The following is an 18304-nucleotide window of genomic DNA, read 5'->3' on the forward strand; positions in this document are numbered from 1 at the left end:
TCAAATCTTGCTATGCATGTTAGGTATTTTACAATATACTTGAGTTTTTTTTTATTCTTCTTCTCTTATTTCTCTGAATTCTTTTATTGCATTATATAAATTTATCAGGATTATCTCTTGTTTTGATTCCTTTTGTGTCTCAACCTACAACAAAAAAGTGCAATATAATTTAAATTCTAGTTTAACAAAATTAATTTCTGTATTTATTGTGTTTAAGGGAAACATAACATCTAGAGCGGTTCTTTAAAGTATTAAATCATGGTTGTCTTAATCTTCTTTTGCTTAAATTAGATTATTTTTTCTTATGTCTGTTTTTCATCTGTTTCCCTTTTAAATATCATACTTAATTAAAACATTTATTAATCCATTTACATAGTATAATATAGTAGGCTAGTATAATATAATATAATATAATATAGTATAATATATAATAATTTATAAGTATAAATGTTAAATATATTAAGTTATACATTATTCTATTGTATATCATGCGAGTTTAATAGTGTCCAGGATACGAGAACCCCATCAAAGATCAAATAAGTTAGGAGCCTAACACTGCCTAAAGAGCTAATGACTGCCAAAGAGATTTTTTTCCTTTTCACGTAACATTGCTCAAGTTCACGTTATCCCTTGCGTGTGAGAAAATAATTGGGTATCTTGAAACCGAAAATGGACATCCATTCAGGTTCAGGGAGGACCCGAAACCTTTCTAAGGACAAATAGTATCGGTACATTAAACCCACAAATTAAGCCTATTTTAGTAGCTTTGGTGGATTATTCATACAGGTCTGTAACAAAAAGGATAGGGTTTTCAATAGTGTGTACTTCTAGGATAAATGTATAAACATTTTTGGCATGGTATGCTGCGTGAAGTGTTGGCAGGAGTGCTGTTGGTTGTCTTGGTTTGCAGTAGATTATTGTTTCCATTAAAAGTATGAAGTATAGAATTAAGTACAAAATGTTTGACAGTGCTTACTGTAAATAGATGGCCGAAATACATCTTAAATCTTGATCCTTAACCAAAAAACCTATTCTGTAAAAACAAACTTGTAATACTGCAATGGTTTACAATTTTTCTTTCATTAATTTTAGCGAATTTCTCTATAGGGAAGTTGCTGTTACCGTAGGTCTCATGGTAAGACTTAGGCCCGGGACCGATTTACTTTTTCATTTTGATGTCTCCAGAGGCCAAAAACACCATTCGTTCAAATTTGTATATATGTATATATATATAAATAGATTTATATAGTGTGTGTGTCCGTAAACACGATAACTTGAGTAATTTTCATCCGATTTTGATGAAATTTGGTTTGAAGGTGTAAGGCGGGAAAAACTTGAATGTGTTCGCGATCCAGCATGGTTTTATGGGGGGTTTATGGGGTAAAAATTGGGTTTTCTCACTTTTTACCCTCAAAACAAAAAATTCCCAATTTTTCACTAAACCTTCTTAAAGAGCTTAAAAAAACAAACAATTCAGTATATCAAAGTGTTTTTGTACGGTTGGTTACGGAGAAAACTAAAAAATGGTAAATTTAAAATTCCCATGTTATTCTTATTGAGAATATTGTAAAAAGTTGTAGTTTGCTTGTTTATGGATATCTTTTGATCGAACTTGGCAAATATATTCATTTTATACTAAGCGATAATTATTTTACTTAAAACACATACTTTATTAGTTTCCTTGTAGCAGCAAACCTAGGTACTCGTTAAACCTAATGTTATTTAAATAGATCAATTGAAACTCAATTCAGCCAAATGGAAATTCGCTTAGACGGCAGGTTTGCTGCGGTGGGGGTATTTATTTATTGTTTTGTCAAAAAAATTGTAATCTGGTCGTTTACTTGGTTGTTGTAGTGGCAACTAAGATCAGTTCTAATGAAGACTACAAGGTGTCATCAACTAATCGCATAATTTACATGTCGTCATAAGAGTTTATTAAAAGACACGACACACGGAAACATTCAACATACTTTTACAAAAAACAGGAAACAAACGAAGGCACATAGTACATTAATCCTGAGGCTAAACTATTATCTTTCATATCGATTGTGAATGTGCGACTACAGCGCAGGTAGGGACGTTCCGATACTACCGATACCAGTAGGTATCGATACTTTGGGTCCGATACCAGTAGTATCGGTATCGGTATAAAAACGTTCGATTCTGTAGTGGTATCGATACTGAACACGGAGTATCGTAACATCGGTATCGGAAAAGCAGTTCTTAGAGAATTAGAAGTTCATTTAAGAAATACATTTTTGTTTTGAGTTCAATGGTCATGAATAATTATCTACATGTTTTTCGTGTAAATTACAATATAAAATATAGGTTACGGTTGAGATTTTTAAAAACTTCCCTTATTAGATTGACTTAATAGATTACTCCGCTGAACGCCAGCCACAATAGCCAGCATAAGTAAAAAATGTGCTTATGTGTTTACATTTGTTTAAATAAATAACACCTTTGTAATTATTATTCGCCTATTCACCTATCGGTTATGTTAGGTTGGGTTATTGATAAATTACTAGCGCTTTCATTTGTGCCGCTTATGAAAGTGCAACCTGCTTTTCAAGCTTTCGTTCTGTGCTCATTGTCCAGTTTATTTTTCCGATACTTTTGGTCCGATACTGAGATGGTATCGATACCACACTTCCGATACCATATCGATACCAAGTATCGTATCGAAAGCGGTATCGGAACGTCCCTAAGCGCAGGTTAATACGACTTTATTGCCTCTTGCCAATCAAATTATTATTAACCTAGTCTTTGGAGCAAGCATCGAGTAACAGTTCCCTGAAAAGCCGCGGGGCTGCAGCACCAATCACAGATGCATTAACGCTACCTACCGCCACATATTGGTACCCACTGTGCCGTTCAGATCAGTAGAATGTTGTCCAATCAATAATATTACTCTATTAAATATCATTGTTTTGTACAGTCACTCTGTTCATATACATCGACCCACCCCAGACTGAGCGACCTGTGGCCAGAGTGTAACAGTATATAGAAAGTTCCCTTTGGAAAGCAATTACGACCTTATAGGGCAACTTATGAAAAAAATGGGTAGTTTTGCGCAAGGGTGCGTCATGACGAATATTTTAAGTATATAGTTTTTGGGGGTGTGACTTGTAGTTCTCTCTTAAGTTAATGAGTACTTTGGGCTTTATATATGGATATTATTGCAATAAATACCGACAATATTTAACGACATATAAACAATAAATAAGGAATATTTAAATAAAGAGCAATAAATTGTATAGGGGCTCAAGTATCAAGTTAGAAAAAAACATTGATTGTTTAAGCACTGTTAAAACTTTTTAGATACGAAACTATGTTAATATTGAGGTAAATTGATAATGATATAATTTTTTATAAAAATATGATACAGTATCAATGAAAGGGTTAATAATCTATATCTTTGCCATGTAGTCCATTTTACACAAGCATGTTAAAACACAAAAAACTTTAATAGTAAGGCGAGTGCCTTAAAAACTTCTACACTATTTACGCAAATGTCTCAAAGGGCAAATAGCTTGCCTCCAGAAAAAGATTCCAAGTCCTTCGTAAATACAGATAATGGACGACAATTAATCCAAAACTAGTGTCCTATAGCGAAGCTTTAAAATTGATGCTGTGATTTATATGTTTATTAATATACTATATCAATGCATATTGTCCAATCGTAAATACTAATGTAGACCATAATCCAAGACAGGACCTAGTAACTGGTTTACACCTAAACTTGCAAACATGGGAGAGTATCTCATTTACCTTTATGCAATATAGAAGACTAATGGTAATGTTAATAAATTCCAAGAAAGTTTACACAAAACTATGAATGAGGCAAGAGTATCTGCAAACGACAAACCTATATCCATAAAAGAGGAACTATATATATGTATGTATGTATGTATGTATGTTGTATATACCTTATTGACTCCGAAACCACTTGTCAGATGAAGTGAAACTTTCAGGCATTATTAAGCATTATTCAAGGATGGTTGGTGTGAAGTTTGGTGCGGATCCAATAAAAGGGCTCCACCCCAGAGGGTTTTAAAGGGGTCCAATGTCAGACTTTTGGAACTACAATGTTTACAAATAAATATAATTTAAAAGAAGATTTTTACTTTCACCAACTGTTTTGTAAGTTTGAATGATCACAACTGTATTAGTCATGCAATGAAATAGTTCCTCACTGTTTCCACAGAATGTAATACAGGAAACTATTTTACTTTTGGATAAGCCCCAATCGATGTACACCTGTCCACTCAACAATGTTTGAACTCTCCACTATTAAATATGTGAACATAAAAGGTTACGCCTAAAACTTATATATTTGTACACCTAATGAAAAAACAAAAATTATAGGCCCTCCATATAAGGGAGTTTATTTATTTAGTACGTAATAGAGGTCGTCCTGTGGTCAAAATCCCAGTCAAAAATATCTATGTACATATTTAAAATAGAACAACTAAGTTATTATGAAAAAATGCCTATTGCCTAGCATCTTAGTGGTAAGTTCAAAAAATTGTTATAACTTTTTAACACGATTGAAAATAACTTAGATCAATTGTTGAATGGAACAAAAAATGTGATTTGTTCTTAAATGAAGACGAAGAAAGCCAACATTTAATGAGATTACGAATAACACATTAGGCTTACAGTTTATGATAAATAATTTATTTGCAGTCATGGAGAGGTTCCCAAGTCTGCATATATTACTTAACGCTCAAGGGTGAGGCCGGGCGTTACATTGCCTTATGAGAAGGTGGAAGGGGTTTTCAAGACCGTTATGGTAATGCACAAATCTGTTTTCTTAAAGTGCGAAAATGATAAAACTATTTAATAATTAGTCACACTTAAAGAATCCTACACACAAAAGAGCAGTTTTACATAAAATTGCTGAGACTTTAAAAATAAAGTTTTATTGCTTACAATTAACACCATAAGTTCCTGATGAAAAAAATGCTTAAGTGGGTTGTAACAACATAACATGCAAGTTATAACGAGAAAAATGTTTTATTTTATTAGTTCAAGTTTTGAAAAAATACATTATACAACCTAGACTCTGTGACCTTAAAGAAGTTAAGCTTATGCTAATAAACTGTAAAGTTTGTTCTAAACATTTTATGTTCATTAAAACATTTATTTTAAAACACTATTTCAGCATTTTCCCCCTTCATAAACCTTTATTCTGTTCAAGTTTAGTTTTAAGTTTATTTAAATAAATTACTGTAAATTGAATGAATGTATAGTGTCATTTAATTTTATATGATTCTTCAAACGGCTTATAAATGCAGACAACTTTCAACATATAATACACTTAAATGTTGAGGGTGTAACTCCGTTATTAATTAATAAATTTATCCTTATTTCATATTTGTTTTCAAAAGATTTTCCAAATGAAGTGCTCTTATGAGGTCGCTCCCCTGTATGAATCTTTGCAATATGTGTCTTCATAACGGTCTTAGACTCAAGGATTTTTTCCACTTGTAGTGCACTTGTAAGGTATCTTTTATGTGTGAACCAATGAATGTCTCTTCATTTTGCTCTTGGACACGAAGAATTTTTCACATGTAGTGCACTTGTAAGGTCTCTCACCTATATGAACCATTGCATGTGTCTTCAAGTAACCTTCTGCTGCAAAGAATTTCCCACATGTAAAGCACTTGTAAGGTCTTTCTCCTGTATGAACTAATGAATGTCTCTTTAAGTTGTCTTTTGATGTAAAGAATTTTCCGCATGTAGTGCAATTATAGGGCCTCTCTCCTGTATGAACCAATAAATGTCTCTTCATCACACGTTTCGCTGTAAAGGATTTTCCACATGTAGAGCAAGTATAAGGTCTCTCTCCTGTATGAACCAATGCATGTGTCTTCATAGATCCTTTTGATGCAAAGGATTTTCCACATGTAGAGCACTTGTAAGGTCTCTCTCCTGTATGAACCAATGCATGTTTCTTCAAGTAGCGTTTTAATGCAAAGGATTTTCCACATGTAATACACTTGTAAGGTTTCTCTTTAGTATGAACCAATGAATGTTGCCTCATAACGCTGTTAGACACAAAAGATCTTTCACATGTAGTGCACTTATAAGGTCTCTCACCTGTATGAACCATTGTATGTATCTTTAAGTTGCCTTTTGATGCAAAGGATTTACCACATGTAGTGCACTTATAAGGTCTCTCTCCCGTATGAAGAAATGAGTGTATCTTCTTATTGCTCGAAGATGCAAAGGACTTTCCACATATACAACACTTATAAGGTTTCATCCCTGTATGAACCATTTTAATGTGATTCCTTATATTGCTGCTAGAAGTAAAGAATTTTCCACATATAGTGCACTTATAAGGTCTCTCTCCTGTATGGAGAAATGAATGTGTAATCATTTGGCATTTAGATGTAAAGGATTTCCCACATGCAGTACACTTATAAGAACACTTTCCATGGTGTATCAACAAATGACTCTTTACCTGGTGTAGTCGGACAAATGTTCTTTCACATGTCAAACATTTAAAGGGACGCTCTCCAGTGTGATATAACATATGACCCTTCATGGTAAATAGAGTTGAACAGATTTGCTCACATATTATACACTTGAGAGGAAAGTTTTTTGTGTGAGTTGACATATCTAGTCTTGCACGTTTTATGTCTGTAGAACTCATCACATAAGTCTGCTACGTAATCAGGAAAGTAAACAAATCAGGGGGGTTTTATGTATTTTAAAGAGTAAACTTGTGTTGTAGGACTTCTTTAATGTATAGCAGATACATGATATGCTACCGTTCTCATTTGAATTTGAATCTTCTTGTAGTCAAATCTTGCTTTGCATATTAGGTATTTTACAGTATACTTGAGTGATTTTTCTTTTTCTCTTATTTTTCTGAATATTTCTATTGCATTATATAAATTTATCAGTATAATCTCTTGTTTTGATTTCTTTTCTGTCTCATCCTACATGTCTCAACCTAAAACATAAAATAGTTCAATATAATTTAAATTCTAGTCCAACAAAATGAATTACTGGATTTCATGTGTGTAGGAGAATCCTTTAGAGGATAGATTTTGAGCGGTTCTTTAAAGTATTTTATCAGGGTTGTCTCAATGAGTTTTCTTTTGCTTAAATTAGATTATTTTTTCAAACTATTCACTTCTTAATAACATCAAACTTAATGGAAAACATTTATTAATCCGTTCACATAGGCTGAACAGTTTATCAATTCGCGAATATTGACAATATTCTGATCATTTCTACAAGCTCAAGAATAGTATAATGATACAAAATCAGGGCCTTGCTTTTTAGCAGAATATTGAATATAAAATCCCACTAACCAATACAAACTCCTCAAATTCTAACATTGTATAATCCGAAACACGCTTTGCTGAAAAAACTGTGCTGAGCCTATTTAAAATGAAATTTTGATTACAAACCAGGGTGTCTAGCCGGCCAAGAAATTAGGAACTGTAAGTGAGTTAAGGCGAAAAAAAAGTATGTAAACCATATTGTAATATGTTGACACATTGATTTGTGTTCTTTAATATGTTTAATTTATGCCTGCCTTCTTTATTTATTCTAATAGAACTAACACATGTTTTATTATTATATTATGATTGTAAATAATGTCCAAAAAATACACATCTATTTTTTGTCAAGTCTAAAAGTCTTGTCTGTCTTTAATATTTTTTACATTTGGTGCCGAAACCCGACTTTATCATGTCAATAAGGAGATCAGAGAGGGAAAGACACCCTCCAGACAGATATACTCCAGCAATTGGGAATAACAACGACAAAACTGTTAATCCAAAGCCAAGTAAAGACCAACCATCAGTATCTGCCAAATCTAGTACTTCTTCTAGTAGACGACGATTAATGGAAGTGGAGTTGAAGAAGCTAGAAGAAATACAGAAATTGGAAAGAGCCCATGAGGAAAGAGAAATGGAGCGACAACGACAAGTTGAAGAAATGGAGCGACAACGACAAATGGAAGCTAGAGAAGTAGAGCGACAGAAGCAACTGCTGACAGCGAGAGCTGAGCTTGAGTCTGCTTCAGTGTGTGGCAGTCAACAGTCAAGCCGCCCTAGTAATCGATCTGAAACCAAGGTAGGACTTAGCATAAATCTTGATGATGAGGAAGAACCGCAAAGCAAGGTTGAAAGGTGGTTGAATGAAAAAGAACCGACGGTTCTTAAGTCCTCATCAGCTATCATGACCTCAGCCGTGCAAAAGCTTGCGGATACCTTCCAAAAAGCTATACAGCCTGTTTTATTTCGTCAAAAACTTCCAAGCTTCAGTGGCAAGCCTGACGAATGGCCGATATTTTTTTCGGCGTATGAAAAAACTGCCTATCTTTTTAGTGAGGATGACAACCTCATAAGAGTAAGGAATTGCCTAGAGGGAGAAGCATTTAGAATGGTTAAGCCTCTTTTTGTCTTAAGTCAAAATCTTAAGTCAATTATCAAGACCTTACAGATGCGTTTTGGTAGACCAGAACTCATTTTGGAGTCAATGTTAAAAAAGACTCGTAGGCTAACTTCTGTCAAGGAAGACGACACTACAAGTCTTGTTGAGTTTTCGACAAATATTTTGAATTTTACTGCTACAGCAGAGTCATTACATCTAGAAAATTATGTATTAAACCCTTACTTACTAAATGAATGTCTCAACAAACTTCCCTATAGTTTAAAATACAGGTGGGCTGAGCATGTAAGTAATAATGCTCTAAGCAGTCCCGACTTGAAGGAGTTTTCCACTTGGTTGGAAAAACAATGCTCAATCCTGAGTATTTACTTTCGTCCTACAGAAGAGAAACTCTGGCAGAAGAAAACTGACATAAAGCCGGTTTATACCAGTTCTACCGAAGACAAACAGTTTAACTGTATGTTTTGTCTCGACAACCACAAAAGTGAACGATGTGGAGTTTTCAGGAAGGCAGATGTATCGCAGAGATGGAAAATGATTGTCGAAAAGAAACTATGTTTCTTCTGCTTTCGTGTCACGGTACATTTTTGCCCCGTACATCGTCGCGAGCGCCGCACCGAGCGGCCGCCTGCGCTAGCATTGATAGTTCTGATTTAATATGACAATTAAACCCTTTAATTGGTAAAATAAATAAATGTTGGGTAATATGTTGCCGTTATATATTATAATCATTTAAGATGTAATGTTTGTGGTTTGTTTGGTCAAGGTTGAAAGTGTAGAAACCGTTAAATCAATTATATCAATAATATTAAGGTTGAATTAAGTAATTGATGTTGACTTAAATTCTTTCAAAAATAATATAAACATTAATATTATTAAAGGCAATTAAAATGATCATTCTGTAACGTTATTTCAATGAATAAAACCAATAGAAATCAATAGATATAACTAAGCATCCTTTCTAGAATATTTTATTTTTGCGACAAGTTTTCAAAATGCGACTTTTAACAATAATTTTTCCCTTTTCCACGGCACTGCCTCCGCGCTCTCACTCGCACACACTCTCTATCTCTCTCTAAACTCCCTTTTGCCGCGCTCGGTAGAATTCGTCTGGTCTTGGTCATGTTCGGGGAAATGTACGGAGTAAAATTTTGCTGATATTTATCTCCCTTCTCCCTTCTCCCTGCTCGGTTCGGGGTCTTGATCGGGGAAAAGATCGATAGTGTGTCACCGCCTTTAATATGTTTAATTTATGCCTGCCTTCTTTATTTATTCTAATAGAACTAACACATGTTTTATTATTATATTATGATTGTAAATAATGTCCAAAAAATACACATCTATTTTTTGTCAAATCTAAAAGTCTTGTCTGTCTTTAATATTTTTTACACATATGTTCTTTTTGTATGGGACTGAGAAATGTTGACCAGAAGCCATCAGCCTATCGTTGAATCTCTTGTCTTGAATGTATTGTTGAATGAGTGGATATTTTTTAACAATTGCTGTGTGATATTTGATCTTCCTTGTCTGTTATTTCTCCATGCAGATGTGTGGTTTTTTTTAACGTCTGGCCACTCATTATTGAAAATGGAATACGGTGTATGTACTTTAAGAGGAGACTGATTACTACTGATAGGCTAGCTGATTTTAATTATTGTCTTTCAAATCTTAGCTGGTTAGGATTATATAACAACCGTGATATTGATGCTGCGATCTCTATGTTTATAAATATACTTTGTTATTATCTCAATGTTTATTGTCCAATCGTAAATAATAAATGTAGACCAAAAACCAAGCCAGGACCTAGTAACTGGTTTACACCTGAACTTGCAAACATGAGAGAATATATCATTTACCTTTATGACATATAGAAGACTAATGGTAATGTTAATGACAAAATGAACTTTAAAAATGCCAAAAAAGTTTACACAAAAGCTATGAATGAGGCAAGAATTTCTGCAAACAACAAACTAATTAATAAATCAACAAACAAATGCAAAGCGGCCTGGAAGATAGTGAGAAGTGAATCAGGGCAGAGCAAAGTACCGACTGAAATATGTCTTTCGCCTGACACCTTTAATGATTTTTCTTGTTAATGTACCAACAAGTATGACTCACAATCAGAACTCAAATGTACCAGACTATTATAAACTACTTAGTAATTTAAAGTTTACCACCAACTCAAATAAATTCTCATTAAAAAAAGTTGATATGAAAACTGTGAAATCAATAGTAACTAATCTAAGCTCCTCTCGCAGCGAAGATTGTTTTGGACTTTCGAACTACCTATTGAAGAATATTATAGACCCTATTCTAGTACATCTCACCTACATTGTCAACCTAGTATTAGTTACAGGTGTTTTCCCAAATTGTTTGAAGCAATCAATAATTAGCCCTATTTTTAAGAAAGGTAGCAGAGATTTACCAGAGAACTACAGACCAATTGCTATTGTCCCCATTATAAGTAAGATAATCGAAACTTGTTTATTTAGGCAAATGTATGATTATTTTACAAGTAACAATTTGCTTAGTACTAACTAATTTGGTTTCATGCCTAATTCTTCAACTACCAAGGCTGTAGAGAACATTGTAGATTATATCCTCAATGGTTTTGAAAACAATTTTGCCACAGGCTGTAGTATGTTAGACCTAAGTAAAGCTTTTGATATGGTTTCACATGTTATTCTTTGCAGGAAATTGGAGTATTATGGTATTAGAGATAAGGAACTAGCTTTAATTAGAAGTTACCTTAGCAATAGATCTCAAGTAGTTAAAGTCAATAATGTTTTTTCTCAACCAAAGTCAGTATTAGCAGGTGTTCCACAAGGCTCGGTCCTTGGGCCATTCTTATTCTTAGTTTTTATCAATGATTTTGCTGTACATGTTCCATGTTTTTCTGTTTTATATGCTGAAGACACAACTATTCTTGAAAAAGGTGTAAATATCCATAATGTTTTAAAGCAGCTTAGTTCCTCAAAAGATTGCTGCAAAGTTTGGTATGGTGCAAACTACCTACTCCTGAATGAAAATAAAACTGAAAACATTCTCTTCACACTCAAAAATAGTATTAGTCATGAATATGAAGATCTTTTAAAACCTGTTAAGCTGTTAGGAATTGTGTTAGACAGCAAGTTAACCTGGAGTAGCCATATTGACCTTGTATGTAAAAAAACTTGCTAGAGCTACTTGTTTAGTGAGGAAACTCAAACAGTGTGTCAGTTCTGATGTATTATTAATGGTCTACTATGGTGTTTTCAATTCTCATTTGAACTATGGCCTGCGCTTATGGGGAAATAGCACTGATGCAAAAAGAGTATTCATATGGCAAAAGAAAGTCATTCGTTGCATGGTAGGCTTAGAAAACAATCAAGAACATTGTACAGATAGTTTTATTAGTCTTAAAATAATGACGTTACCATGTATGTATATTTTTTGTAATCTGGTTTATGTTAAGGAAAATATAGTTAATTTTAGTGAACAATGTAATCAACATGAACACAGCACGAGAAACAAACACAATCTTGTAACACCTTACATTCGCCTTCACAAATCATTTAGAAGTCACAGTTACCAGCAATTTTTGTTATTTAACAAGTTACCATTAGTTGTAAGAAATCTACCTCTTGTAAAATTCAAAGAAACTATCTCAAACTGGCTAAAACAAAAAGCATTTTATAGCATTGAAGAATACCTTAAATGTACATTTCAGACTTAGACTAGAAACTTAAGATTTTTTGTACTAAAACTATTTGACGAAGCCTATTGTACGCTAATGTATTCCTGTACATTGTATTTAATGGCCAATAAACTTCTTGATTCTTGATTCATATTAATCCAAAACTGTTCTAAAGTCAATGGTACATCTGTTCCTCGTAAATGAGATTAAATACTTGCAGTATCCAATATCAATGGTATATTTGGTTCACAAAAATGTAATGACTATTTGCAGTATTCAAAGTCAATTAATTATAAGTCTGGTTCACGTAAATGAACTGTCTACTTGCAGGAACTAAAGTCTATGTTTCATCTGGTTCTCATACATTAAATGTCTACGTGCAGTATCCAATGTCAATAATGCATTTTGGTTCGCAACATGGTGGAAGCTTCCACCACGGGTTCGCATAAATAAAATGCCTATTTGCAGCATCCAAAGTCAATGGTACGCCTGGTTCACTTAAATGGAATGTCTATTTACAGGTAGATGGTACGTATGGTTCACGTAAACGAATAGTGTACTTGCAGTATCTAAACTTAATAGTAGGCTACATTTGGTCCACGTAAATTGTCTTCTTCCAGTAACCTAAATCAATGGTACCTGCTTCACATAAATGAGAAATCTACTTGCAGGATCCAAAGCAATGGTTCATTTGATTCACATAAATGAAGTGCCTAATATAATATATCAAAAGTCTAAAGCTATATCCAAAGTCAATGGCACGTCTGATTCACGTCAATGGAATGTCTACTTGCAGTATCCAAAATCAGTGGGTATCTTTGGTTTACATTAATGGAATTCCTAATTGCAGTATCTATTCAAAGCCTGCATTACTGAATGGTATGTCTATAGTTCACATCAATGGAAACTATTTGTTCTTAAATAGAGAGTAAGAAAGCCAAACAATTTATGAGATTGCCAAGAACACATTAGGCTTACAATTTATGATAAATTAGCTATTTGCAGTCATTGAGAGGTTCCCAAGTCTACCTATATTACTTAACGCTCAAGGGTGTCGCTAAGCGTTACATGGCCTTATGAGTAGGGGAAAGGGGTTTTCAAGACCATTATGGTAATGCACAAATCTGATTTCTTAAAGTGCCAAAATGATAAAATTATTTAAGAAAAAGTCACAATTAAGACACCTACACACATAAGAACAGTTTGACATACAATTGCTGAGTCTTTAAAAATAAAGTTTTATTGCTTACAAATAACACCTTAAGTGCCAGATAAAAAAAAGTGATTAAGTGGGTTGTACTAACATAACACGCAAGTTATTATGAGAAAAATGTTTTATTTTATTAGTTCAAGTATTGAAAAAAAAAAACATTATACAACCTAGACTCTGTGACCTAAAAGAAGTTAAGCTTATGCTGTTTAGATATTAGCTAAAATAAACTGTAAAGTTTGTTCTAAACATCTTGTGTTCATTAAAACATTTATTTTAAAAAACAATTTCAGCATTTTCCCCCTTCATAAACCTTTATTCTGTTCAAGTTTAGTTTTTAGTTTATTTAAATGAATTACTGTAAATTGAATGAATGTATAGTTTCATTTAATTTTATATGATTCTTCAAACGGCTTATAAATGCAGACAACTTTTAACATTTAATACACTTAAATGTTGAAGGTGTAACTCCATTATGAATGAATAAATTTATCCTTATTTCATATTTGTTTTCAAAAGATTTTCCAAATGAAGTGGTCTTATGAGGTCTCTCTCCTGTATGAATCTTTGCAATATGTGTCTTCATAACGGTCTTAGACTCAAGGATTATTTCCACTTGTAGTGCACTTGTAAGGTATCTTTTATGTGTGAACCAATGAATGTCTCTTCATTTTGCTCTTAGACACGAAGGATTTTTCACATGTAGTGCACTTATAAGGTCTCTCACCTATATGAACCATTGCATGTGTCTTCAAGTAACCTTTTGCTGCAAAGAATTTCCCACATGTAGTGCACTTATAGGGCCTCTCTCCTGTATGAACCAACAAATGTCTCTTCATCCCAAGTTTCGCTTTAAAGGATTTTCCACATGTAGAGCAAGTATGAGGTCTCTCTCCTGTATGAACCAATGTATGTGTCTTCATACATTCTTTTGATGGAAAGGATTTTCCACATGAAGAGCAAGTATAAGGTCTCTCCCCTGTATGAACCAATGAATGTTTCTTCAAGTTGTCTTTTGATGTAAATGATTTTCCGCATGTAGTGCAATTATAGGGCCTCTCTCCTGTATGAGTCAATGAATGTCTCTTCAATTTGTCTTTTGATGTAAAGGATTTCTCACATGTAGTGCAAGTATGAGGTCTCTCTCCAGTATGAACCAATGCATGTCTCGTCATACATCCTTTTGATGAAAAGGATTTTCCACATGAAGTGCACTTATAAGGTTTCTCTCCTGTATGAGCCAATGCATGTGTCTTCAAATGGCTTTTTGATGCAAAGGATTTTCCACATGAAGTGCACTTATAGGGCCTCTCTTCTGTATGAACCAATGCATGTGTCTTCATATTCCCTTTTGTCGCAAAGGATTTTCCACATGAAGAGCACTTGTAAGAACACTTCCTAATGTGTACCAACAAATGACGCTTTACATGGTTTGGTTGGAAAAAGGTTTTCTCACATGACAAACATTTAAAAGGACGCTCTCCAGTGTGATGTAACATATGAGCCTTCATGGTAAATAGACTTGAACAGATTTGATTACATATTAGACACTTGAGAGGCAAATTTTTAATGTGATTTGACATATCTAGTCTTGCACGTTTTATGTCTGTGAAACTCGTCACATAAATATGCTACCTAATCAGGAAAGTAAACAAATCAGAGGGGTTTTTAAGTATTTTAAAGAGTAAACTTGTGTTGTAGGACTTCTTACATGTATAGCAGATACATGATATGCTACCGTTCTCATTTGACATTGAATCTTGTAGTTAAATCTTGCCATGCATGTTAGGTATTTTACAATATACTTGAGCTATTTTCCTTATTCTCTTGTTTCTCTGAAATCTTCTACTACATTATATAAATTTATCAGAATGATCTCTTGTTTTGATTCCTTTTCTGTCTCAACCTACAACAAAAAGAGTTCAATATGATTTAAATTCTAGTTTAACAAAATGAATTACTGTATTTATTGTGTTTAAGGGAAACATAACATTTAGAACGGTTCTTTAAAGTATTAAATCAGGGTTAACTTAATTATCTTTTGCTAAAATTAGATTATTTTGTTTATGTCTGATTTCATCTGTTTTCCCTTCTGAAGATCACACTTAATTAAAAACATTTATTAATCCGTTCACATAGTATAATATAGTAGGCTAGTATAATATAATATAATCTATATAATAAATACGCGAACACGAAGTTTGTCGGTTGAATTACTTCCCCATTTCTTAACCGATTTTATCCATTGACGTCTCATTGGAAAGTGTCGCGTAGACTTGCAAACTGCCCTTAAATTTCTGAAAAAGTCCCTTGGGCTCTGCCCAATTGGCTTTTAAAGTTCCCGTGTTATCCTTATGGTGAATATAATTGTTTACATATGAATCAGCTGTATAATTTAATTGCTGTTATTTATTTTTCCATTCATTGAAACACATTTTTACGGATTTACACATTTACACATTTACTGATTTTGTTGAAATTAAATATTAACTATTTTAATTTACATTTGAACATATTAGAATGTAAAAAATCGAGAAGCCTGGACAATTGAAATTGTACTATATTTCTTGAGCAATCATTGAAAGAACCGATTTGTTTACCAAGAAAACATAAGTAAGTTGATGTGTCCATTCCAAATGTACTGGCTTATACTATATTTGTTAATTTACATAAAGTTCTGTTCAGTTGTTATTGTATATATGATGATTGTGATTAAATAAAGAAAAACTTGAGTTACTGCATTAAAATGTTACATTACTAAAATATCTATCAATGGCGACGAGAATAATGGAAGATTTAGAAAAAATAGCAGAAGATGTAAATAAAGTTAGGAAATTGAAATCATTGCGAAGAACAGTCAAGTTTCAGCTTGGAAATGTAAAGAAGTATGTGGACAAAGGATCATTTTCTATCAATGAAATTCAAACTAGACTTGATTTGTTAGCTGAGATTAAATCAAAGTATGGCCTAATTCAAGACAAGATCGACTTCTATACAGAAGAAGAAGATTTAGAAAACGAGCTAACTTACAGGGAAAGTATTGAAAACATGCTGATTGATACAAAAGCAAGATTAATGGATGCCCAATTACTTCATATGCCAAGTATTCAACATAGCTCTATTCCCAATCAAAATAGTTGCACCACTGAAAATCTACAAGCTAATACACCGATTCCAGTTCTTCCTACTTCAAATTTGAGCTTTACTCCTTACGATGAAAGGGAAAACTTTTCTAATTTTGCCAGAAGACTGGAGGTTTTTATGACTTTAAAAGGTATAAATGATCCTAAGTTAAAAACTTTTACACTTTTACATGCCTTGAAACCTCTTCTACATCAGAAACTATACGACCTATGTACACCAGACAATCCTATAAATAAAGAGTATGGGGAGCTTGTGACCTTGCTTTACAACTTTCTAGATCCTAAAAAAAGTATTTTGGCTTTACAACACACATTTATTAGTCGAATACAGGAAGAAGGAGAATCTATTTCAAACTTTGCTACAGAACTAAAAAGGTTGTCAACTAATTGCAAATTCAATTGCAAAGCTTGTGGAAAATCTGTATTAGACATGCTTTTACGACTACAACTCATACGTGGACTTAATGACAAAGACATTAAAACTCAGCTTTTACAGAAATGTGACCACAAACAATTTGTAGAAATTCTTAACACAGCTACTACGATGGAACTTTCAAAATTTGAAAGTACTTTGATATGTCAAAAGAGTGGAAACGTAGACATAAATCAAGTAAAGTTTAAAGCTAGAAATAATATTACATCCAATGAACAAATTCATAGACCTAGAACAAAATCATACAACACAGGATCTTATACAAGTACTGGTAGTAAATTTCGTGTAACAGATTTTGAGTCACTGAAAGGAAAATGCTACCGATGTGGGAATATATACCATAGAGCGAATGTTTGTCCAATGATTGATGAAACCTGTAACACCTGTGGAAAGATCGGACACATTTCAAGAGTATGCCTTAGTAAACATAAAAACAGTAAAGGGCAAGTTCATTACACTGAAAATAATGACATTTCTGAAGACAATATCCATGAAATTAATTTACTGTCTGACAAAAAGAGAGATGACAAATTTCACATTGATATAAAATTGGAAGGTAAAAACGTTACTTTTGAGTTGGATACTGGAGCATCACTTACATCGATTTCATATGAAGACTACAAAAGACTAATTCCTTCCAAAAGACTTTACAAGACTGGTGTAGAGCTGCGCACCTACACAGGGGGGATCATAAAACCTAAGGGGGTAACATACGTAAAATGTGACTATAAGGGACAGTGTTTCATGGGAAAAATCTTTGTCATTAATCAACATGTCGATAGGATTTTTGGGCGTGAATGGATGAGAGAAATAAAACTAGACTGGGGAGAAATAAAATCTATACACATGAATGAAACAAGGAAGCCGGAGCTGGACTCATTACTTGCAAAATATGAAGGTTTATTTGACAAAAACATAGGGTGTATTCCAAACTTTGAAGCAAAACTTAACTTGAAGGACAACTCAAGACCTATATACATAAGGGCCAGACAGGTTCCATATGCCATAAGGACAAAAGTTGAAAATGAACTCAGCCGTCTGGAAACCCAAAAGATTATCACCAAGGTAGACAACTCGGAATGGGGAACGCCTATTGTGCCTGTCATAAAACCCAATGGTGACATTCGTATCTGCGCTGATTTTAAAGTTACTTTGAACAAAGTCGTGAAAGACGAGAAATACCCAATTCCGAGGATTGAAGACATTTTTTCTACAATGAGTGGAGGCAAATACTTCTGTTCTCTTGATATAAGCAATGCTTATTTACATATGAAAATGGATGAAGAGAGTAGCAAAATGCAAACACTAAGTACTCATAAAGGGTTGTTCAAAGTAAATAGACTGATGTTTGGGGTTAAGGTTGCTCCTTCCCTGTGGCAAAAATTCATGGATTCCTTACTACAAGGTATGGATGGCGTACAATG

The 18304-nt window shown here is 33.4% G+C and overlaps 2 protein-coding genes across 2 annotated transcripts; both read right to left on the minus strand.

Moving 5' to 3' along the window:
* Positions 1–5067: 5067 nt before the first annotated feature.
* Positions 5068–15197, minus strand: LOC128994795 (gastrula zinc finger protein xLCGF3.1-like). The gene is made up of 2 exons (XM_054419573.1): positions 15016–15197; positions 5068–6967 (listed from the first exon to the last, which is right to left on the minus strand). The coding sequence occupies exon 2, from the start codon at positions 6662–6664 to the stop codon at positions 5516–5518; it is 1149 nt and encodes a 382-aa protein (XP_054275548.1). The 5' UTR covers positions 6665–6967; positions 15016–15197; the 3' UTR covers positions 5068–5515.
* Positions 13481–15022, minus strand: LOC128994796 (gastrula zinc finger protein XlCGF7.1-like). Its single transcript, XM_054419574.1, has one exon. The coding sequence runs from the start codon at positions 14885–14887 to the stop codon at positions 13946–13948; it is 942 nt and encodes a 313-aa protein (XP_054275549.1). The 5' UTR covers positions 14888–15022; the 3' UTR covers positions 13481–13945.
* Positions 15198–18304: the final 3107 nt, after the last annotated feature.

This window comes from Macrosteles quadrilineatus, unplaced genomic scaffold (assembly GCF_028750875.1).
Source record: "Macrosteles quadrilineatus isolate MER2022 unplaced genomic scaffold, UCM_ALF_1.0 Scaffold_5__1_contigs__length_97177068, whole genome shotgun sequence".
NCBI lineage: Eukaryota > Metazoa > Arthropoda > Insecta > Hemiptera > Cicadellidae > Macrosteles > Macrosteles quadrilineatus.

Coding starts and splice junctions, on each gene's coding strand:
- LOC128994796 (XM_054419574.1), bottom strand. CDS start 14,887: ATGTCAAATCACATTAAAAATTTGCCTCTCAAGTGTCTAATATGTAAT.
- LOC128994795 (XM_054419573.1), bottom strand. CDS start 6,664: ATGAGTTCTACAGACATAAAACGTGCAAGACTAGATATGTCAACTCAC.